At 42.0% G+C, this 25093-nt stretch overlaps 1 protein-coding gene across 2 annotated transcripts in view; it reads left to right on the top strand.

Moving 5' to 3' along the window:
• Positions 1-25093, top strand: part of Znf608 (zinc finger protein 608) — a 107902-nt gene that overhangs the window by 2409 nt on the left and 80400 nt on the right. The window contains exons 1-2 of one of the 2 annotated variants that reach the window (XM_028777184.1): positions 25-379; positions 1467-2557. In XM_028777184.1, the coding sequence (XP_028633017.1) occupies positions 1655-2557 (903 nt within the window). In that variant the 5' untranslated portion in view covers positions 25-379; positions 1467-1654. Of the gene's footprint in view, positions 1-24; positions 380-1466; positions 2558-25093 lie in introns of those variants that run through there. The other variant, XM_028777185.1, reaches the window with a different exon arrangement.

The following is a 25093-nucleotide window of genomic DNA, read 5'->3' as shown; positions in this document are numbered from 1 at the left end:
CTCTCTCTCTCTCTCTCTCTCCTTCCCTCCCATCCCCTCCCCCTCTCCCCCTCTCTCAACACCCTATTATTCTGAATGCTTGTTAAGAGGAAAAACACCCTTCGGTGGTTGGGTTGTGGATGTGAAGCGTCTCTCAGCTGCACAGTGACACATTTTTTTTTTAAGGAGAAAAGGACTCCAGAGCTTTTTGCCAAAAGGGGGATGGGGAAGTGGAATAATGTTACTGAGTGATTATTTTGGCTGACATGTGTTACTTGGTTTCTTCCTTTTTGATCATTTGGTGTTTAAGTAAAATGAGGCACAGGGTTGTGCGCCTAGTGGACTGAGAAATGTTTTTTTGATTTTCGGGCCTAATTAAAAAATGATAAAGGATTTAAAGGTAAGCAGTCTCTCTCTCTCTCTCTCTCTCTCTCTCTCTCTCTCTCTCTCTCTCTCTCTCTGCGTCTCTCTCTCTCTGTGTTTCTCTGTGTATTTATTTTCTTGACAATCAACTGTTAAAAGGGGGCTGATCCCTTTAAAAACTGTTTTAACTGCTCTTTGTCAAACACACACTCATTTGTGGTCACTGAGGCCACCTTGGCTCAGATCACTTAAAGTGTACGTCTTAATCAGTTTCCCTACAGGCAGTAGCACAATATTTAACAGACTGAGCAGTTCTGTGACCCAGGGGTATGGCAAAATTATTTAGATAGATTTTTCTTTCTTTTTTTCTCTCTCAAAAAGGCAGATATTTAACCTTTCCTCTCACGCTGTCCTTTTACTGAGAAAAATACTCTTAAAGAGGTCTGTGTATATTTCATAAAGAACGTGTAACTGTTGGAGAAGGGGGTGGTAGGTATGTGTGTGAGAGAGGAACTACTGTTGTTTTTCTGTTTCTTGTGGAGAACAAAACCTAGATTGTCTAGACAATTAGTAAGGAGTATTAAAATTAGAAATAAGGAAAACTTAGTGACATCATTTTGAATACCAGTCCTAGAGAACTTTGAGGGCCTGTTTTTTGTTTGTTTGTTTGTTTTGTTTTTACATTGCAAGCCCCAGACCATGTTTAGGGGATGTTTAACAGGGTGTTTTTCTTGTATGAATGTCCAGAATCTCTTCCTGGGGTTGATATAGCACATGTGCTAGGCAAAAATAAAAAATGTTCAACTAAAAAAAAAAAAAAAGCCACAAAACCTTTCTGGGCTTGAATCAGATCCTTGGAGATATTTTAATGCTTTTAAAGAACTGGCTATCCCCCTGCTGTTTAGAGGGATTTTCGTTTTAGCTACTGTAAGATGCTTATTGTCAGGGGGGTGCTTTTCAAGTCTGGCTGTTTTCCTTTAAACCTGGTATTAGACTGTGAAGACAATAATGAGCCCCCTCTTCTCTGTCCTTCCCTGTGCCCCTTAATAACTCCCCAGTATTAATGGTTTTCTATTTTGGTAATACCCAGACAAGAAATATTCGACTTTTTCCCCCCTCTACAGGAGAAGGTGGACCTGGAGTGAAGGGAGTGAGATCCCTGGACACGTTTTTGGGGGCAGGAAAAAGAAGAGGAAAATTAGAAGAAAAAAATTTTTTTCTTTACGAGAAAGCCCAGAGGAGCTAAACGAATGTCCCCTCATCTCTCAAGGAAAGTTCATCGGATTTTTAATCTCGAGAGCTCATCTTCAGGATGTCCGTGAACGTTTCCACTGCAGGAAAAGGTGTGGATCCAAATACAGTTGATACTTATGACAGTGGCGATGATTGGGAAATCGGGGTTGGAAATTTAATCATTGATTTGGACGCCGATTTGGAAAAGGACAGACAGAAATTTGAGATGAATAATTCCACCAACACCACTACCAACAACACTAAGGATTGTGGAGGTCCGGCCTCCAATGGGACCTGTGCTACCTCAGCCTTAGCTGATGGCCTAAAATTTGCTTCTGTTCAGCCCTCCGCTCCCCAGGGGAATTCACACAAAGAAACCAGCAAATCAAAAGTGAAAAGGGCTAAAACTTCTAAGGATGCTAATAAATCTCTGCCTTCTGCTGCCTTGTATGGAATTCCCGAGATCAGCAGCACTGGCAAGAGGCAGGAAGTCCAAGGGCGCCCTGGAGAGGCTACTGGCATGAATTCAGCGCTGGGTCAAAGTGTGAGCGGCGGCGGCGGCGGCAACCCAAACAGCAACGGTACCAGCACCGGGACCTCGGCTGCCACCGCGGGGCCAAGCTCCTGTGGGAAAAGCAAGGAAGAGAAGCCAGGGAAAAGCCACAGCAGCCGAGGAGCCAAGCGGGATAAGGATGCTGCGAGATCCCGGAAAGACAAGCACGACCTGCTGCAGGGCCACCAGAATGGCGGCGGAGGCCAGGCCCCCTCCGGTGGTCACCTCTATGGCTTTGGGGCCAAGAGCAATGGAAGTGGCGCGAGCCCCTTTCACTGTGGGGTCGCTGGGAGTGGCAGTGTCGGGGCTGCAGGGGAAGTTAGCAAAACTGCTCCGGATTCAACGCTCATGGGAAACTCTATGCTGGTCAAGAAGGAAGAAGAGGAGGAGGAGAGCCACAGGCGAATTAAGAAACTGAAAACCGAGAAGGTAGGATACGGTCGCCTTCTTGTGTATCCCACTCTGTGTGCATTTGTTTGGGGTTGTGGGATGTGCCTCCGGGTGTCTTACACTTCCTAGTGCTTTCGGGTTCTCTGTGAGATTCCTATGACGTTCATCCTTTATGGATGCTATCCTGAGTGCAGTGTTTGGCTTTTGCTTCTGCTGCTGCTTCTGCTGCTTGTGGTGCCAGCATTTGAAAGGTCATAGGGTGGGAGACTCTGGATGTCCCAAGTGTCTTAAGCCTGGTAAGGGCTTCTGGGCACCCAGCAAGTTGTCCGTGTGTACTTTGACCAGAAAACCTGCTGCGGACACTAGCTTGAGTTTCGTACTGGTTTCTTCCCCAAAGAGAATTGTCGTCTGTGTTATTGTTAACAGTGTGTCCTTAGGAACAGGGCTCCAGTTCCCTCTGTGGAAAGGAGTGTGTAGGGTTATTTACACTCATTGTTTTGTTACTTTCACCCAAATAGTTCCGTCCAAGGATGTACTCCAGGCCGGGAGTACTGATCACTGACTTTGTAACTATGCAGTCAAACTGTGCCGGGTTTTGGTGACTGTGGAGACACTCTCTACTTTTGCTCTCTCACCTATTGCAGTCAGAGCCGTGAGACTAATCACTTCGGTATTTAGCTTGCCTGGGCGGCTCGAAGATTAGTAAGTAAGAAGTGGATAGCACATTTGGATTGTGTTTCTGAAATGTGAGGATATGACCAAGGGGACCATCGGGTAGCAGTGAAGCCAACTGTGGCTTAACAATGCTTGACTTGGGCCATTTCCATTCTTCTTGGTCATTGTCTTAAAGTCTGTGGTTAGATACTGTACTGGAAAACCTGCCCCAGTGTTAGCTTGCTTAGGCATGGAAGTCTGGGTTTTGCTTGTCTGGAATGCAGTTGCTTTGGGGTAATGTCTGGGAACTGATGGGTATGTGTCCACCAGACTCATTGGTTGAGAGGTGAGAGTGGTGTTTCTGTGAAATTAATCTTTAGACTCATCCCACAAGTTGTAGCATGCAGATGTAGTCTTTCTATCAGGAGGTTGTGGTAATGTGATTTCTTCTAACTATGCTTATTATGTGATGTGTTTTTCCCCCCTTTCTGGCTGGGATGATGCTAAGAAATCTCCTGGGAATTACTTCTGCATGAAATAATTCACAGTTCTCTGATTCTTTTTGTTTTCAACTTCGGGTGCTCAGAATTAAAGTTGGAACGAACATGGGAATAAAGTTCTGATTGTAAACATTGATGGAGGGGAGAAAGGTGTAGGCAACACTGTCAAACTTGCAAAAGGCTACTGATTACTTTTGGAATCCAAATCCTCTTAGCCTTTTACATTGATGAATTTAAATTAACTTAAACAAAAAATCTCAGGCTTTGCTTCTTACTTTAAATGTGTGATTTCATATAATTTCTACCAAAAGACATTTTGAAATCTTCTTATTTCTTAGTACAGTGGGGTATTTGCTTTTGTTGCCAATAGTCTTCAAATTGCAGCTCTAATCTGCTTTAACTATCTGGATGAATTGCCCTAATCCAGTGCTCACAATGCTGTGGTTAAGGAGTCAGAGCTATTTGATTGGATCCACTGGCTGCTGGGAATGTGGGAGGTTCTGCCCTTTTGCATTCCCCTTAGCCTTTTAATCTTCCAGCCAAATGTTCACATTCAACAATTTTGTTTAGCTGGCGATCGGAACATTTCAGGATCTCAAAGGCTGCTGTCATGGCAACTGAGATTAGTGCGTGGTGTCGGTTCTCCAGTTTGTGTTCCTTTGGCTTCCCAGTCACAGAGGGAAGTGGCTGAAGAATGGAGGGGCTGAATTATTCAAACGCATGCAATGCATCTTCAGGCAGGGCAGTACAAATGGCATCATATGAATTCCATAAATGAAGAGCAAACAAGTCATGCTGGGGGACGGGGGTGGTGGGGTGGGGTGTGTGGGGGAGGGAAGCGAGAGACCGTTGCCCTGCAATGTGGAAGCCAACACCAACCTCAGCCACCAGAGTTGGCCCAGAAATCATTTTAGGATGGTTTTAGGGGCCTGGAACCTACACTCTTAGCCATTCTTGTCAAGCAGAGGTGTTGGCTTGGGATCTTAAACATTGTTCCTTAAACACTGTCTTCTCCATCCCCCAAACAACTTCATAATACATCCATCCTTGCCTCTCAGAGATGGCAACTCCCTGGCATGAATATGACCCAGGGAAGGAAGCCTAATTCCACTAACTATTGGTTATGTCCAATTAAGCTTTGTTTTTGAAATACCTCTCAATGGCAGAAGGATGCCTGTTTAGGAAACAAGACCTTAGTAGGGCACTCTTCACTTGAAGACATGCCTCACTTTGGAAGCATCTTTAAAGTTTTTTGTTTTTTGTTTTTTTTTTTTTTTTTTTTTTAAAAATCCTTGTAGAACCAGGTTACTGAAGAGTAAATACCTTCAGAGTAAAGATGCAACAATCATCTTTTTCTCTCATGTGAGGGGAGAACATGGTTTTTTTTTCTTTTATTCTTTTTTTCTGGTTGGAAGGTTAAGGCAGATTCGTAAGACTTGCTGTCACTCGTTAATTTTCACACCGTGCTTAAATGTCTATTTTTGGTCTGTTTATTCTGTTTCTTCACTACACAGAGTCATGTAAAGCATGATAAATTGGACCTTATGAAACCTAATTAAATCAATGAGTGTTCTGGCTCCTTTATGTGAAAACCACAAGTATGTTGTAAAATTCGCCACTCCCTTAATACGTGAAAAAAAAATCAAAACACATCATAATTCCAAGATGTTTGAGCTGTATTTCTAGAGCCCATTTTGCGGTTAAGCCACCAGTGACATGTCTGCCTAAGTAGGTTTGATGAGTTGGCTTTGGTTGTTAGAACCTGCCTCTCCACCTTCCTCCTGCCTCTCAAAGCAGAATGGTCCTGCTTTGAAGCTGTGTGCATATCTCTCTTCATTTCCTCATAGTTTAGATTTATCAGAGAAAGAACCATTGGGCTGGTCTAAATAGTTATGTTGAGTGCTGTTACAATTAGTGGTATTATTCAATCACTAGAATACTGGGAAAAACAAAAGAAAAACAGTCCTAAAAACAGCTGACACTTAAACAGAAATACATGAAAGTCAGATAGTTGTGTCTTAGGGTTCTATGCTGTACATATTCCAAGAAGGGTTATTTCTGTAATGTATAAACTTTTCATTTCCATGAGCCTTGTCTTCCAAAAGATGGTGTCTATAAATGGACCTGTCTATAATAAGATATCACTCATTTTGTTTCTCTTGTAGAAGCCTTTTTACACGTCACTAGGGAATCCTGACACATTCTCTAAGTGAGTGTGAGCAGTTTAAGAACATATTTTGATTAATGACTTTTGTGGCTACGCCTCCCACTCCCATAATACAGTGTGTCCAGTGAACTAGGGAGTGCATTTGATCTATGGAAGAATGAAAGGGTAGGAAGGTCACTTGATTTAATGAAACAACTGAGACCATTATAGGTGGACAGTGTGCTGTTTTGAAAGTTACATATGGATTTAGCTAAAAGTGGCTTCCTGTCAGCACCAATTCACCTTCCTGTCTGGTCCAATAGACATCCTGTGAGGGTGACAGAGAGGCTCTCCAGAGGTGTCTGTAGGAACACATGAATCTTGGAGTATTTGTGTCCATCACTGAATTTTGAGTTGAACATTTGAAATCTGTTAGGTTTGTTGGAGAAAAAAAAACTGTGAAAGTATACACAATTGCTCCAGATTGAGCTTAGAAAGATAATGCTCAGCTACTTTAATAACTTGGCGAATAGCCCATAACACTAGGGGGATAAGGGCAGGGGAAGGGGTGGATAGCCACATGTCTTAAGGTTAAAAATATGCTCTTCAAGTAAACTTGTTTGGGTGCAAGATAGTTTTTTTAATTAGAGTGTTATAAAGACTTTTTTTTTTCCTAAGCAGCACTTTTATAGTTAGTAAATTGAGTGAATGCCGAAAGTACTAAGCAGAAACCTCCCTAGCCACGGAGGTGTTCAATAACCAGACTCAAACAACACAGAAAGTACCATCTGTTCTTTGTTTCCAGCATGAAACACAGGGATTGAGTGAATGGCTGAGATTTGCCCCAATTTTGACGATGTCTGTGCTTTTTTTTTTTAATTTTAAAAAAAGTCCACCTGGTACTTCATAGAAAGTTGAGATTACAGTAATACACACGCCACTGTGAGAACACGTGTTCCCATGTTTCTTTTAACCAGTTCCACTTTTTTTCTCTTTTTTGGAAGATTTCCAGAAGCTCAGCCATTGGCCATTTCCTATGGGTTATTCTGTTTCTACAGGTCCTCACAATGAGGGGGTCAGTGCTTCAAAGATCTAAATGATCCTGTCAATTTTCCTCCTGGAGGCTACAGGAGAAAGGCTCCCCAGGGCTAGCCCTGGTCATCACTCTTCATTAAACTAATTTTGTGTGATAGTGCTGGGCACTAGTGTTTACTGTACACAGGTCATGATCTCATTCAGAGCCACCTCTTAGAATCCTTGATAAACAACAACACACTTCTTTAAGGATAACTTTTGAGTATTTGGCTCTGAGAGACAGGGTATTCTTGGTACTGGGTTTAGTGGGAACCCTGGGTAAAACATTATCCGGCCTTTGTTTGAGGTCTTTTATTGAAGCTAATGACTAGGCTTGTGCCTTCCTGAGATAAATGACATTATCTCTGAGAGGGCTGACAGGAAACAGACATGTTAATGGTGAAGCTGCAGGGGAGTATCTGCTTGGGTTCTGACAAAGGAGTGTAGAAGGGACCCCTGGTTGTGGTCATTAGCACATAATGCATTCTTGTTCATCCTAAAAGGCCCTCGATAATTGGAAAGCTACTTTAGCTACTAGCACTTAAATCATAAATTTACTACCTAAGAGTAGCAATGTAGTTTTTTGTTAAGAAGTATCTGTTCTGCTCTTTGAAGGTGGTGGCAGTTGAGACTGTCGGTAATGACATTGGAGAAGTGGCAGGTTGAAGCGTTTGTTTGTTTTAAAATCAGGTGGGCACCCTCTTTTTCTTTCAGCATTGCTCAGCCTTCCTTCTGCATCCACAAGGCCAAAAAGAAAAAAAAAAAGAAAAAAAAAGGAAAGTAGATCCAAAGCTTCAGGGAAGTCAGTTTTGTATTTGAAGATGTCTCGTGGGAGGGGGATAAAAATCTCTTTTTTATAAGCTGGGAAAAAGATTTTGCTCAGTGATTTGAGTGTGGTGAAACCTGCCTTTTGAAGTGTATGTTTAAAAAAAGTCATGGGTATAATTGAGTTTCAATGCAATTTAAACTCTGCTGCTTGAACGAAGATAATTGCCACATTGAATACACTCTAGAGGTGTAGAAGAGGTGGAAGGATCATACTCTCCTATTCTCTAATATTAAGCATCGGGAAGTTTGTCATAGTAATTACTGCAACACAACACTTTTGATTGCCAGCGCTCTCAACTTGCCAGCAATCTGAACATCAAGGGTGTAGCCTGGATACTATACAGTTTATTTCTAAGTCACTAGTAGATCATTCTTCTGTCATGTAGAAGCCATAACTAAGGAAACACTGGGCTACCCTTGGCTTCAACTTCACAGTGGGATATCATTTCTTCGGTAGGACTGTTACCAGTGAATTATATGTGCCTGATTCTGGGTCACTGAATATGGTAGGGAACAGGTGAAATCTGTTTCAGTAATGCCCTGAGTAGTCAGAGAGTAAGTAATGTAAAGATTGTACTGGAGCCGGATAAGGGGTCTTTTATAGAGGTCTGAGAGCCTAAATGACACATGGCATTGTGTGGTGTAAGCCCTATTCTTAAATCACAAAACAAACAAGCAAACAAATCAAGGTTTTGAGTTGGCTCAAACAGTAAAGACACTGGTCACCAAATCTAAAGACCCAAGTTTGTTCCTTTAGGACCCACACTGAAGAGAGAACCAACTCTTGTAATTTGTCGTCTGACTCTCTTCATGTTCCCCATGGCAGGGACACACACCTATGCCCAAGGGCAGACACACAACTAACTAACTAACTAACTAACTAACTAACTAACTAAATAAATAAATAAATGTATTTTTAAAATAAAAGCACCACTAATTTTTCATTTCCCGAGAGAGAGAGAGAAAGAGAGAGAGAGAGAGAGAGAGAGAGAGAGAGAGAGAGAGAGAGAGAGAGAGAGAGAGGGAGACTCCTTCTGAGTCCAATTCTGTCTCCCCACTGAGATTTCACTAGTGGCTGCTTGCTTTCTGTAACAACTTCTCAATTCTGGCTAAAGATTTGGCAACAGTAACAAAGTCATTGCAACTGAATGAAAGGTTGTTAAAACCACTCTTAGCTTTCTGACCAGCAGTTGTGCTGTTTGTAACATTATTTTCAGAGCTTCAGGGGAATTCAAGATGATGAGGCTGGCACTTTGCTCTGGAAGCTGAATGTTGCGTGCCTGCTGAATTTTGCTTAGAAACACCTTTGGGAATGTAGTAGAAGAGGTTATGGATTCTACTTCAAAGACTAAAGTGACCACAAATGCTTGAATCTTGGGTAGACCAGTGGGCCTTGAACTATAGGAATCTCATCCGATCTTTAAGGAGTCCTTTATCCCCAGGGAAGCTAGCTAAGTGAAAATTTAACATCTATACACTCTAATGGAGAACTCAATGGGTAGGGTGTTCTGATTAGGACAAGCAGGTTTAAAATGGTGAATTGACATCTCTGCTGACTTTTTCAAAGCCTCTCCCTTTTCTCTCCCATCTGGTCATCTGGATCCAGTTTGATTATTATCCACCTTGACTCTCAGCCACCTATCTTTCTCATCCTGGGACTCTTGAGTATCTGCTAGAAACCTAAGGGGGAAAAAATGTACATTTAAGTATATCCTAATAATGTCTTATGAATGTAGGTGTCACAGTTTAGGGGGTAAATAAAAACATATTGATTATATTTTTGTGTTGTTCATAACGGCCTTAGAAAGCACATATTTAGGGTTGAGAAGGGGCTTATTATGTTAACCAGAGAGCAGATGGCATGGTGCCACAGACGTATAATTTTACTTAAAGGGACTTTTAAGGTTTTTGATGTGTTTTCTTTTCCTCTTATTTCCCCGATGGCTTCTTTTTTATTGAAGGGTAACTTAGGGAGACCTGGTAGCAATTTTACTGCCTTCCCTTGACAGTTTGAAATAATAGCTGGTCTTTGGTTGTACTGATATTCTACCAGTCAGCTTGATTCTGGTTTTTGTCATGTAGCAGTAAATTTATTTTTTTTAAAGTGTAAAATGTTTTAAGAAATAGACTCTTTTATATGCTTCAATTAGCAAAAGACGACAAAGTTCCAGTTAGTCACACTTTTGTAAACTCCTGGAAGTCACTGCTTGGCCCTTTGATTAAAGAGAACTCTGGTTTGGTTGGAAAGCACATGTGGCCTTTGGGTCGATTGCTTTCCTGCACCTCTGTGTCCTTCACATTAGTCACTGAGGGTTCAAAGGTCATGTCCAAGTTGTTCCTTATTAGGTTAGCTGCCTATGTTGGAGGGCTGCCCTTTGCTTAGGTAACTCGCCTTACCGCACCTCTGAATTCCACTAGCGTAAAATCACTGTTTGTGTTCCTGTGCAGATTTTACAGTTTAGCTCATTCTTCACTGAAAATAGGAGGGGGATTTGGAGAACATTCCTCCCTCCTCCTTTCCACCCCCTCTTTTCCTTTTTCAAACTGTGCTCAGCCAGACCGGCTTACTTTTGAATTTCCTGTCATCTCCTTCACCGATTTTATGGATAGCTCATATTAAAAACAATAATGTTTGACTTGGAAGGACTGAAACCTTGGGTTCTCATTTTTCACGGGGAACTGTTTATTTGCATGTGGCTCACCACAGTACATGGATAGCGCTATCAAATCTAGGCTTCCCGGATGGGCTCAAGATCAGCACAATGGCACTTAGCTCTGCGTTCCCTGGTTCCAGGTCTTTTGTGATGGAAATGAAATTAGGACCGAGTCTAGGAAGCAAAGGAGAAAATAGGCAACAGCAAATAGAACCTGACCCTTGACCTAGTTCAAAAGCAAGCTGTGGTGATTTAAAAAGGAAAAGAAAATCTCAGGGAGTGAATGAGAGGGTAGTCCATTTTAACTCGGTGTGAAGCTGTGTGGAAGTTGAGCAGAGCACAGATGAATGGTGGCCAACCGGTCAAACAGACAAACTGATGGCTTGGTAACTGATGGAGAAGCTCTGAGCATTCCCAGATCTGTCAACTGCTAGAAGGTACAATATGAGCTAACTCTCTCATGTGTGCTGACTGGGCCTGCCCAAAGGGAGCAACATGATTTCACAAAGGAGCAATTGGTCTCCCTCTACCCCCAGCTCCATGCATCCAGCTCCGTTTGGGCAATTGTCTCCATTTACATTCCTCGCCCAAATCCTTCCCCCAGCCTTTTCCGTCATGGCGAATCAGATGCCAGACACTGAATTCGAAAGCCACCAGCTGTTTCCATTACTTCATGGCTCTATTGGCCCTCACTAGCTTCCCTGTTTCCTCCCCTCCCCCATCTGGTAAAGGCAGGCTCTCTCCCTTGGACTTGGGTCCCGACTCGTGTGTCAGTGTGCAGGTCCCTTTATTTTTTGTGTGTGTGATGGGGACCAGAGACCTGCCTTGTTCCCTGAGGGCATGGCCTAGGCTCCTAGGGGTGCGTTGCTCGCTCCTGTACTTCGGGGACTCACCCTCCTTGCAGCCAGGGACCCGTTTATGGCCCTGAGCACAGTAAATCTGTCAGCTCTTCAGGACGCCTTCACCTCTTTCTTCATTTGCTCCAGCTTCTAGTCTGACAACGTTCCCCTGAGGCAGAATTCTAATCTGCTTCCAATTAGTTGTAAAATGTGACTGAAATTTCCACATTATGACTGCTGTTTTACTTACACGCACACATCTAGAAACAAATTAATGCCCTTCAATATTTATTTATTTATTTATTTATTTATTTATTTATTTATTTATTTATTTATTGAGCCCTTGGGTTTACTCGAAGAGGAAGAGTTACCGACTATTAGGAATGACTTCCATGGGTCGCATCTCCTTCTCCACTCTCAAATGTGGGATATATTAAAACAAGAGGACTCCTTCAGTTAGGAGTCTCTACTCAGCCACCTTTCAACAGAATGTATGCATATGTTTAAGTTTTGCAAAGAAGAAGAAGAAGAGGAAGAAGAGGAGGAGGAGGAGGAGGAGGAGGAGGAGGAAGAAGAAGAAGAAGAAGAAGAAGAAGAAGAAGAAGAAGAAGAAGAAGAAGAAGAAAGAATTATTTCTAAAATAAGCTAAGTAGGGGCCCCTGTAGAGTGTTTTAATAGATACTAATACAAATTTACTTCTAAATATAGCACAGCTATATTTGGCCCAGACACATTGCTACTTTTTAAAAATTATTTCATTATATGGCCAAAAGCTGTAGTCCCAGATAGAGGAATCAGGTCATCCTGCCTTGAAAAAAAAATTGAGTTAATGATGTTATTGTAGACACTAACAAATAGTGTCTTTGTTCCTGGAGCAAAACTTCTCGGAGCTCTTAGGGTCCCCATCCACGTAGTGTCATGACTTAAGCCCCCAGCGCGCCATATAGAAGTGGTTGGTTCTCTGGTGGAGGAAATCTTTACACATCAGTGATCGCTACTCTATTTCCTCCTCTTCGGTGAATTTTCATGAGGTTGTTGATCCACCCAATCTCTGTGAATATTGGAAGGGTTTAAATCTTGGCCTCGAAAGAGACATTAAGAACACTATTTCATTACATCCCTTGGAAACCACTTTCTCAAACACCGTACTGGATAATTTTAGTACACATAACAGTGAACCCGCGGCTTAGCATTGGTGTAGAGGTGGTACTCTCGATGTTAAAGGATGTAAACAGCAGAATTTATTGGCACATTTTATAGTAGAGTTCCGTCCTCAAGCATCTTGGCAGATTGATACAAACAGACGTAATGGGCTTTAAAGAGGTGTGAAGGATTTTATTGATGGTAAAGAGCTTATGTTGATCACGTCACTCTGTTGGTTTCTAAGTAACAGCTTGCCCGTGTAAATGGAGGCATCTATTGTCTTTTCAAGGTCATTGTCATATAGTAATAAAAGACCCATGTTGATTGATTTTTTTTTAACCTTCCTTTTTATGTGCTATTTTCAATCTCTGCAATCAAGATAAGTGTTTATTTCACTGCATTTAAACAGGTCTTATTTTACATTATTTATTATATATGGAATATAAATTACTTACATGATTTTACCAAAATTTTTCATCTTTATTATCAATGAAACAGAAATGGCTCAAATAATTTTTACAAAAGCCCTTTATTTAAACTATCTACAAACTCCATAAAAGCGTCAGGCAAGTCTTTTGTATGGCTTCCTTTCTTTTTCCTTAATGTCTGATAGAAAAAAGAAAAATGGGCAGATTGAAATCCCTAAAATTTTAAAACATGGGCCTCTTAGATTGTGGAGACCCCCTAGCTTAAAAAACATTGCCATCTCCATACTAAAACCTCACAATAGGCATGACCATGGTAGCCCCTCCAGTCCTGGAGTTCACTAATTACTCCTTAATGAGGTCAGTCTGCCCCAGTCGCTCCCTATCTCAGGAGGAAAAGCACACAGGATAGTTGGATTTCAAGTGGATCTTGCTGTATTTGCAACTTAGCATAACTGCTTTGAAGGCCCCCAGGGTGCTTAATTGGGGCCTGGCATTTGTGTTTGAGGTGGGGGTGGGGCTGCTACACACAGCTATTCATTGTGTGTCTGGAAGCCACTGTGCATCTTGGAAGCAATACAGGCTTTTGTTGATGGTGCATAGTTTTATAAACTCTGAATGAGCTTATTACCTTTTAACCATTGGGAGAACAAAATAGTGGGCGAACTTAGAAGTCTTTGAGTTGGTCAGCAGCCAAGGTGTTAACAACTGCAGCAGCAACAGCAGCAACAACAACAACAACTACAACAGAGACGAATGAATGGCTGAATTTTAGAGCAAACCATTTGTTGCCAAACTACGACTTCCTCCTCACTGGATCCTATGGGCTGGTAGGTGACAGTATGTTGCTGTACAGGAACCGAATGCCCAGGGTTGTGTTTTGTGATCACACTCAACCATTCCTCCCCACCCCACCCCCACCCCCCGCATCCTTTCTTTGCATGCAAAAGAGGCAAAAGGGAGAAATTATGTAGTTATTTAATGGTGACGCTGCTTAGCCAAGAACATTTCTTATACTATTAAGAAATGAGCTAGGAGGTGGGAATGCAGGTTCCTTGCCTGATCAAGACATTAAAACCCTCAGATAGCTGGGAGAAGGGCTTGAGGACTCTTGCTATGTTTTGTTTTGTAGTTTTTGAGATGGTGGTGGGAGGTGTTGAGGGTCGAGTAGGGAGGTGGATGAGGAGAAGAGCAGAAAAAAAAAGGCTGAGTAGCGGAGGGCCCTTGGTGCCCCAAAGCCCTACCCAACACGTTCTCCAGAATCGTTGGGACATTTGTCAGAAACATCCCCTATTTAATTGGGTAGTAGCATGGTTCTGAATAGAAAGGGACTCTCCAGGAAGGCAGTGATGTGGTATACAATCAAGGGGCCTAAGAGCTGTTGTCTGGCAGCCTGAAATTGGTGTGATTCTCTTTAGAAAAGGACAGATGATTTTTTTTTTCAGTACAGTAATGCCAGAAACAGTAGCTTTTGTCCCCATAGAAGTTGTAGTTCAGCCTTCTAATCTTGTGGATAAAGAGGCTTAGGGATGTCTCCAGTAAACTACTGTTTTCTAGAAGTGTCAGGGTAAGCACCTCCTCGTTCACTATTTTTTATTTTTACATCAATCTTGTGAGTGAGAGCTGCTCTTTTGTCTCTGAGCTGCTACACTTCCTGATAATGCCAGATCCAAATATTCTTTTATTGCCTCCAATCTCTTTGGAGATCATGGTCAAAGCCATTCCACTGGACCATTAAAACCATCCGATCCTTACTTGATGCATTCTTCACTATTTTTTTCGTATGAGTATTTGGGCTGCATTTGTGTGTGTGCACCACGTGTAGACTTAACACCCCTGGAGACCAGAAGAGGACATTGGATGCCCTGAAATTGGAGTTAGGGATGGTTGTGAGTTGCCTTGATGCTGGCAATTGAACCTGGGTCCTCCTGAAGGACAGCTGGGTGCTGTTAACCACAGAGCCATCTCTCCAGCCCCATGTGATGTCTTTTTGAAAAATGGAGCTTAACAAGATCCTAGTCTGCTTAAGGTGACCTTGATTGTTTTCTTCCTCAAGTTTCAGTACTGTTATTTTAATATTTGTATCCCTTTAAAACAGTATAACTTCCTATTCAAATGGAACCTGATAGCTTTATTTGATAGCTCTCTTCTACAGACTTGCACATAACAGGGATGGGGAGGTTGAGGAACCAATAGGATACAAAAAAAAAAAAAAATCAGGTCTTAATGGCTTCACTGTCAAACTTTTTGTGGCTTTTAAAAAATGTGCTATTACTTACATCTGATGCTTTTCTAGTAATATAGTCTATACAAGTGAGGGAAGAGGCCCCGTTTTATGTCTGGGAGAATTCAACGTAACTTTTAAAACTGTAGACTTAAACCTTCGCTTTTACCACAGAAGTGCCAATGTCTCTAAGAAGACTAAATGAAAATGTTTCTAAACGTAAAGAATTACTGGATGTGGTGCCGTCTAGTTTTAATCCCAGCACTTGAGAGAAGGAGGCAAGTAGATCTATGGGTTCTAGGCCAGCCAGGGGTACATGTGAGAACCTGTCCCGTACCCTCCCCTGCCAAAATAGCAAAACACTGAACCATTTCAAATGCTTACTTAGATTTGATTCTTAGATTAGAGTCTCAGTGAGCATTCTTTGTTGAAATGTTAATGTGTGCTCAGTGTAGGTTTACTTAACAAACCAAAATGTAAGTGTGGAAAGAATTAAATAAATCCTTTCACCTGTGTGAAAGTCCAGAAGTAGTGTAAGCAGGAATGTCCTACAGCTTTAACCTTTCCTGAGAGAAAGCTTTTCTTGCCAGTTGTCACTGCCTCTGTGATATAAATACTTGCTAGGCTTTTAAGAAGTCACCACCTAAACATGCCCTCTACTCAGGAGTTCAGTTTGATTCACAGGTAGGATTAGGGAAGGCAGGTGCTGAGTCCTTCTTGGGTCTGGCTGGTCTCATTGAGCCTGTTTTGTATGCTATTTGGATGGTTCCTTTTTGTTACCCTATAACGTGTGTGTGTGGGAGGGAGCTAACCTAAGATGCTCTGAAAATGATTTTTATAAATCTGCTTACCCCAAGTCTAATACTTTCTATCGTAGCTTATATTAAAGGCTTAAGGAGCACTTTAAAAGACTACCATGTGAATCCACAAGCCTCCTGCAAGATTGTGTACATTATTTCCTGGTACCAACTAATCTTTTCTAGGTACCAGAGCTAGTGCGGCTGCAGTTACTTCCATGGGCTCATCCTGCCCAGTTTTAAAGTGACAGGAGGTCTTACTAGCTGCAGCTGTGTCCCAGTGAACAGATAACAGAGATCATTTGCTTTGCTAGAGTTCAGCTGTCTATATATTAAATAGTAAACACCTCGGAGTTTCTGACCATTATAAACACTGAAGAAGCCAGAAGACTTTCATGCTTGAACTTTCTGTTTCGCCCACATCTATACTAGAACACTGGACGTACATTCTTCAAGTCGATTTTTAAAGGATTTATTCTACTTATTAAGATACTGTGTATGTGGATGTGTGTGTCCCCGCGCGCGCGCGCGCGCGCGCGCGCATGTGCGGGAGCATGCATGAGCGTGCGTGCGTGCGTGCGTGAGTGCGTGCGTGTGTGCGTGCGTGCGTGCGTGTGTGTGTGTGTGTGTGTGTGTGTGTGTGTGTTTGTTTGGCTGAGGAGGCTAGAGGTGTTGGATCTCCTCCTTCTCCCCTGGAACTGGAGACACAGGCAGTTGTGAGCAGCCTGGCACGGGTACTGGGAGTCAAACTTTCAACCTCTGGCTGAACAGTATGGGCTTTTAACTGCTGAACTTTTCCTCCAAGTCCTCAAATTGCTTTTTAATCTGGTGAGTGGCTTGCCACCATATACCAGTAGAAGGAAGGAATTAAATGGCGGTGAAGAAATACGTAATGATTTATCTTTCATCTGCCATAAATTCTAAAAGGTTTCTGTAGTCTCCCTCATTTTGGGCCTGTTGTCATTTGTTTTAGAATCTAAAGAATGAAACTAACTGGATAAATAATTCTGTGCAATGGAGTAGAGTCGCCTTCATGTTATTTGAGCCTGAATGTGCGTGCATAATTGGAGAGATTATTGGAGAGAGAGTGTTTTGCTGTGGTAGATGTGGTTTCAATCCTAGCGTTGAGCATAGCATTTAGTTTCTCAGCTTACCCACAAAATCTGTGACTAATTTAGTGAATGTGAAGAGTTTTGTCCAGATGGTTAGGTTTAATTGTAAAAACTGGAAAGATTTCAAAGTACCCTTTGGGGGAGTGTGGGAAATGAGTAAACAACAAGAAAGAATTAAAAGTAATGATAAATCACCAAATATAGAATATATGTATATTTTATATTTATAAACACACATTCATATATACTTAAACACACACATATATTTATATACAGGCAGGGAGAAGCTTAAAGAACTGTTTATAGGAGCAAGAAGGTAGAGGATCTAGAAGAGGATTGTGTTCTGTGTGGTTAACTTTCTCTGAGTTCAGAACAAGCTTCGTCACAAGGCGGGCGAGGTCCCACTTCCTCAGCACTGGCTGTTCATGGTTAAGGTTATTAGTTATTAACTCACTAGATGCTGAAGTGGATTGTGCTCTCGCCTGAGACTTGGCTTAGTAGCCCAGGCCAGCGTGTTCCATTCACACAGTAGCTATGTAGCACAGAAAGGTAGGAAGTTTGATTTCAGTACCCATTTCTTCTTCACAATTCTTGCTTGTGATAGCCATGCCAGAATGGGTAAAATAATCTGAAAGGATGCTCTCCCAACTACTAAACAGCTACTCCTCCCTATCCCTTCTTATGGAAATGGGTGCTGAAAACACAGACCTTGCTTTTGCTTTGTGGTCAGGATACTGATGACCTAAATCTTGACCTCATAAATTATCTTTCTTTTCCCCAGCAAATTTTCTTTGAAGTTGGTAGGCTAATAGATTCTATACTGAACTTGTTTTGTGTGATACCTAGATTTATAGGGAGAGAAGGAAGTGATGTGCCAATGGCTTCAGGAAATATCCAGACAGAAGGGGAGGCCACAAGGCTACTGACAACATCTGTTGTGTTAAGTGGACATGGGCCATAGAAAATGGTCCCTGAGGAAGCAACAGAAATGTATCCAGGCATCAGAAAGTGAGGAGGAGTGAGCTTTGTGAGCTAAATCAATGTGTTGTTACATTTACCATATACCAGTTGTTTCATAGCTGGTGAATGATCCTGAGCACTTTAAAACAGCCAGAGGAAGAAGAAGGAGGCTTTTTTGCATGAATGGAAGATTTGAGGGGGGGAAAAAAAACAACAGAAACAAAAACAAAGGCCTGCCATCCTGCCATATTGGGATGGTGATTTTCAGGTTCTGAAAAGACATGTCTAAGAGAAGTCAGACCATGAGAAGACAACTCACAGAATCAACCTAAGCAGGGCTCATAAGGTCTCCCAGAAATGGAAGCTACAAACAGGCTCTACTTGTCTGAGCTAGGTCCTCTCCATGTACCTTTTTGGTTGTGTGGCTTGGTGTTTTTGTGGGACTCCCAACAGTGGGGGTGAGGGCAGTCTCTGACTCTTTTGCCTGCTCTTGGGACCCTTTTCCTCATACTGGGCTGCCTTGCCCAGCCTTGAAATTAGGGTTTGTGCCTAGTCTTACTGTCTTGTTATGTCATGTTTGGTGGATATCCTGGGAGACCTAGGTTTATTTTTGTTTTTGTTTTTGTTTTTCTTAAGGGAAACAGAGGAGGTGTTGATGGAGGTAGGTGGCTGGGAGAAGTGGAAGTCACTAGGGATATGTTTGAGATAAGAATTTAAAAAAGAGAGAATTTTGGAGAGAGAGCGTTCTGTGTGGGAGTAAGTTTAAGTCTGCTAGGCTGCTACACCAAGGGTGTTGTGGAGCAAGATTAACTGAAGGTTTTCTATCCTAACAAGGAAGTGCTCCTTGCCTTGCTTCCCTTGGCTAAATTCCTGTGAAAAAGATACCTTTTCTCCATCTTCTGACTGATTCCTATCTGGCCATAGTCTGTTTTTTCTCCCTCTGTTTGTCAAGAGCTTTGACCTCAGTTAGCAATCCATTGGATGACTCTTACTGATGATCGTGATAGTGCTCGGTAGTCCGTGGTGAATGGCCTGATAAGGAGCAGGTCTGTCTGTTAGAGAAAGAGGCAGGAGAGTGTGGTCTCTGTCTTCAGTAGCACGCCTTGATGAGTCATATTTTCTGCCTATGTGTCAAGCTGATTTCACAATCAGCTTGCTCTATGCTCTAGTCATTTTCTTCCTCCTTTCTTTTTCTCTCTTCCTCTTTCCCTCCCTTCACCCTTCTCTCTAACCTAAGGCCTCATTCCTGCTAGGAAATACTCTTATCACTGAGCTATTTCCTCCATCTTTTCTGTAGAGCCTTCTTTTAATATAGTAATACCAATGAATGTGGTTCTGATTTTTTTCTAAACCTTTTTATAACTCAATATAGAGCACGTGATTCAAATAGAGAACCAGTAAGCCTCAGAGATCCTGGGGATGGATGCTGCCATTCAAGTGTACTGTGACACAACTTGAGAGCAGTATTTATGCTATTTATTTCTGTGTTTGGTATTTGTTATGAATTTCATATTTCTGTCCAGTTATGTTGTGGTTCCTAGAAGTTATTGAACATTTTCCATGGACCTGATAAAATAATTCCGGGCATGGAAATAAGAATAGTGCATACCACTGAAGAGATGAGGATAGCTTTACACAGTTCAGGCAACAGGAGTCCCAAGGATACAATAAGGTTGTTTTTTCTTTTGTTTTGTAGCCCTGGCTGTCCTGGAACTCACTCTGTAGACCAGGCTGGCCTCAAATTCAGAAATCTGCCTGCTTCTGCCTTTCAAGTGCTGGGACAATAAATTTTAAGAATCTGTGCAAGCAGTAATACATTTTATTTCATCCTAAGTCTTGATTTGGTAAAAGGGAGTTTCTGATGAAGGAGCCCATGGTTGTTTTTCTGTTGCGAATCTGGGGTATCTTAAGACTCAATGGAAAAGAAGGTCACTAGAAAATTGTAGACTGCTTTTGCTGCTGCTTCTTTAAGATATTCAATGACAGGAAGTTCCTTTAATGGAAGAGGTTGGGTCTCAGAGGGTGAGAGAACTGTGGTTGAAGCTGTATTATAGGGTACAGAGCCCTGTCAAGTGTGTGTTTGAGATGGAAGACAAAGTGGTTGGAGGGGAAGGAGCTGGGTCAGCAAATCTAGCAAGTGATGCTGAGCAAGAGGGGACTTGAGCTTGGAATCAGGACTGATTGGACTGGACACAACCACAATTTTTCTGGATGTTCTTCCTCAATGTTTTCTTGGCTTTCTGCACATGCTGATAAATCCCCTCAGATAACACATGAGGCATTTTGCATAGTCTGTATCCAGATTGGACTGGGACTTGGTCCTAGACCTAGGCCTTGTAGGCTAGGGTTAAGGAGTTTGGATTCTAGTTGGAGTAAAATAAATAACATGACTTAGTTAGATTTTTAAAAAGCTTCCTTTGAACTGTTTTGGGTGGAGGGAGGCAGTTGCCAGAGGTGCAGGGAAACTGGTTATGGATTTTTTCCAGAAGTTCCCATAAGACACAGCAGAGTCTTCATTAGTCATAGAGTTTGGTTGAAAGTAGTTATGTTGTCCAAAGGGAAAGACAGACTAGGACCTACCTGATCTGGAGTTGTGAAAATAGTAAGAGTAAAGGATAGTAACTGAACAGGATGGGGGTGATGTCTGTGGAATCAGCAATTATGAGTCACTTTTGTTTGTTTGCTTGTTTCTGTTTTTTGAAACAGTGTCTTGTGTATTCCTGACTGGCTTCAGCAAATAGTTGAGGATGACCTTGAACCTCTGATCATACTGCTTTTGCCTTCTGAGTGCTGGCATTACAGGAGACATGTCCCAGCACAGCCAGCTAGGATACACTTTTGACATAGCCTGAGGCAAATTAATGTTTGTGATGGTTAGGGTCCAGACACAGACTAGGACTTGGAGGTTGGTAGGCTGAGAGAAGAGAGCCCAGAGAGTGAGTGTCCTCAGAAAATGCAAGAGAACAGGGAAGAGCCATGGAGTATTGACAGGAGCCCGGGGCACATGTGCTTTGGAAGAGGAAACCCCAGGCAATCTGGTGTTTCTGGAAAGGAAGTTTAGAAATTCCATCCAGGTGGCTCTGATCATCTGTGCCAAATGCTGCCAAGAACTCAGGTTAGGAAGAGACTCAGAATCGATGACTTCTAAACTCAGCAATCATAGTCCTAACTGAAACACAGGAACAGAGAAACAGAAGATATCACTGGAAGACTTAGGTTATTTTGTTGATGATTTGGAGGAGGAATCAGAATATATCAATCCCTTTTTAAAAATAGGTTAACATAAGGACTGAAATGTTAATCTAAATATTTATTATTTACCAAGTAGAGGTTGTAGTTGTGGGTCAAAAGAGAACTTGCCTAGCATATACAAAGCTCTGTGATGGATCTACAGTGGCTTCCTTAGCTGTAAAGCAAGTTCACGGACAGCCTAGGATACATGAGACCTTATCTCAAAAGGGGGCAAGAAAGTAAATATCTATCACTTTCAAAATGTAACTTTTAATAGCCTGTTTATGCACTGCTGCAGAATGGAGGTAGGTAGTTATACTAGAGCGCAGGCAATAAATGCTCTTTATTAGGCATGAGGGTCAAGGTAGGGGAGATTTGGTACCCCGGGGACTGCCTTGGAGCTTTGTAGTTGAATGAGTCTTCTATTGAAACGTGGAAAAGATGAGGTATAGCAACACATACCAGGTTGATAGAATTTGTGGCTAAAAAAACCCAAAACAACCTCTCTGGGTTAAAATAACAGCAATATCTAGCAAATTTTTGCTGGTGATTACACAGGCAATGCACATGCTAAACATGCTGGGCAACTCTGCCCCTAGCCAGGAAGATTTTATTTTACCATCTGTGCAGCCTTGTTATGATGTTAAGGGACTTAGGACTTCCTTTAATAGAGATGTTGTAGACAACAATTGTGTATCCATTTTTTTCCATCTCCCCTGTGATTTAGGGATCTTTGACTACTCTGTCTAGTTTTTCAGGAGTAGAAAAAGTAGAAAAGCAAGGTGCATATACATCTCAGTTTATTTCTCCATTTATACCTTTATCCATCTCTTCATTGAACAAGTCATTTCTGTGTTTGGGTCTCCAAGGCACAGTAGCAAGCCAAGTCTTCATCCTGTGAAGCATATACTCTGGGTTCTTCTGGGGAGGTTCACTGTATTGTGTGTTATAAGGGGAAGTGTAGCAGGGGAGGATGGAAGAGAGCTGGTAGAAGGGAGAGCTTATATATGCTTGGGTTGGAGTAGGATGTGAATACAGACAAGGGCCATTTGACTCATGAAAGGAATCTTACTAGACCCAGAGTGTAGCCCCTGAGGTGGGGAGGGCTTTCGAGTGTCCAGTGTGGTGTGAGCGAGTGATGGATAGGACAAGGAGGTCCTGTGATCTCAGTGGTATTTACTAAGTTTCTGAGCCCTTCCCAGGTCTCTGGGTTTTTCACATCTCTGTGGTCCTGGGAGATGGAGGTAATATCTTATGTGAAATATGTTCATCAATACCACATGGAACACTGTGAATCCCAAAGGCTATTGGGAGAACCTTCCTCAGAAGACACTGATGAGAGGATTGCTTTCCAGACAGAGTGTTTTCTCAGTTCTAGGTGTTCACATGTACACACACACACTTTGTAAACACATACATGCACATACACACAACCTCACATGCACACACTCATGTGCACACCTCCTGTGCTACTGCATTATAAATAACATTGATTATTATTCCATCTTCAAACAACAGAATTAAAAAGTGATGGGCTAATGATACGAAGACCAAGTCCTTTTGTTTTACACCCTCTACCTTCTTACTCCCTTGGCATCTGACATATCTACATGTTGGGTGTTTGTTGAGCAGGTTGTTAATCCCTGCCCGCAGAAGGCTGAGGCAGGAGGATCAAAGGTCAGAGGACAGCCTGGGCAACACAGTGAGGCCTTGTCACAAATGCTTTTCAAACAAAAGAACACGTCTCCTACTTTGAGATTTGCCTCATTAAAATAAGCTAGTTGTGCTTAGTAAATTACTGCTTTGTTTTGTGTTGGATACAGAATCTTCTATGTAGCCTAGGCTGGCCTCAAACTGGAGAGCCTCCTGCCTCAGACTTGTTTTTAGAGGACTTTAAAAAATAAAATAAAATCAGTACACGAGTCTTTAGAAGTTGAAGTTGTACTTATCAAGCCCATCATGGAAACTGGGCATTCCTTTCCCTAATACTCCACCCCTCCCAGCATGCTCCCTAGAGCCAGTCCCATTAAGTTCCATCCACAGCTTTCATGGAGTGTCCCTTCTGTCAGTCATGGGAATTTGCACTTCACATCTCCTGTACAATGAGAGCACACTAGAGACGCTGATCTGCATGCTGCCCTTTTTATATAGCTAGGTTTTAGAGATCGCTCACACTGCCCTTGTACCTTGAGTTCCGTGGTTTAGCTGGCCTGGCAGCACAGAGGCTGTGGCACCATCTTTCAGTTACAAGAAATGTTCTACTGAACGTCGTTTACATCCATACACCAAAATGTAATGTCCTTCCAAGCCGACGGTATGTTGTGGATCACCCAACACTAGAGCGTTCGATGTGCATTTCTTTACAACTTACCACCACCGTGGGTTATGATTTTCTGGCTTCAGTCTGTAGCGATTTGCCATTTCGATTTGTAGTTTTCATGAGTATGCATTGATAACTTGTAATGTTTGCCCGGTTTGACGGTGAGCCAGCTACTTCTTGACTGTAAATATTTCAGGTGTATATTAATTAATCACACTAATTTTTTATGTTTTACAAATTTCTTGCTTGTATCTATATGTCTGCACTCCCCTGAGGTCTAACTAGACTTCATGGTGGATGGTTTGCAAATATTTTTTGCCATCTCTTATCTCTGGATGATGTTTATTCAAGTTTCCTACTTGCCCCCAACTACCAGTCCTGTGTAAAAATCTTAAACTATATAATAAGTTTATAATTCATTTTCTTTCATGGCTTCTGGACTTTGCACTAGCTTAGGGGAGACCTTTCTTATCCTAAGATTAACAAATTATTTTCTACTACTTTCTGAGTTCTATAATCTTTATTTTAAGTCGTTTTTGTTTTACTGAGATATGGTCTCACAATGTAGCCTTGGCTAGATCAAAACTCACTATGTAGATCAGGCTGGCCTACCACTCTCAGTGATCCATCTCCTTCTGTCTCCTAAGTGCTGGAATTAAAAACATGCTCCACCATACCTGGCTTAAACATTATTGTTTGATCAGGTTCGTATTTTTCAATTACCTAAGGAATGCTTAGTCTCCCCCTCTAATCCCATTTTCCAGGTTCCCTGCCCTGTTCTTCCTTTGTGCACATTTGAATACAGATTCAGACAACTTATTTGAATATTCATATCCCACCTCATCTCAAGAATGGCTATTTGAATCTACTTAAAAATAAATAGCTCCTTTTTTAAAAAAAAAATCACCGTAGTACCTTTAAATACCAGTTCATAAAGGTGTTTTGAAGGTGGTTAATTTGTGGGTGTGGCTAAATGGGAGATGGAGCCAAAAACACTGTCAGTCTAGACCCAGGGAGATGTATAGCCAGAACACACTTGGTCCTGCTTCCTAGAATCTTGGGGCAAAATCTTCACAGTACAAATGAACTCCTTAAGTAGTCAAGACGAGCCAAGCTGCTCGTGGTTGGCCACTTGGGCTTAGTATTATAGACACTGGCAGTCAAGGGAAATGTTTAGGGAGTGTCCATCCAAATGGTTCCGTTGATTTCTTCAACAGTCTTACCTGTGCAGCAATACCATCTCTGCCGGTCAGCTGGGTTTTGATATCTTTTACGATAACAGGCAATAGCCACTGTTTTGGGTGATCTTGTTTTTTATTTTTATTTACTTTCTCTTTCCAGGACTGGATTTTCTGAATGTCCTTTCTATTTCCCAAAGAGCCGTAACCCTCCCATCCTCGTCTCCACTTTCTGTACTTCAGGCGAATGTCTCTTCTCTGCACCTCTTCCATTTTCTTATGAGATCTGTGCTTGCACATTTCTCCTGTGTGCTGGGGGACCCTGAGGACACTTTTATTTATTTTTATCTCTGTCAGTACTCATTGAGCTGCGTGCTTTTTTACTACAGTCTCAGCGTAGAGGAGGGTCTTCAGCGTGACTCCCCTGGATCCAGAGCTTTTTATTTCTCTCTCTCTCTCTCTCTCTCTCTCTCTCTCTCTCTCTCTCTCT

Source organism: Grammomys surdaster, unplaced genomic scaffold (genome assembly GCF_004785775.1).
Source record: "Grammomys surdaster isolate TR1022 unplaced genomic scaffold, NIH_TR_1.0 278, whole genome shotgun sequence".
NCBI classification, from domain to species: Eukaryota; Metazoa; Chordata; class Mammalia; order Rodentia; family Muridae; genus Grammomys; species Grammomys surdaster.
This window is presented reverse-complemented; position numbering and strand designations above follow the sequence as displayed.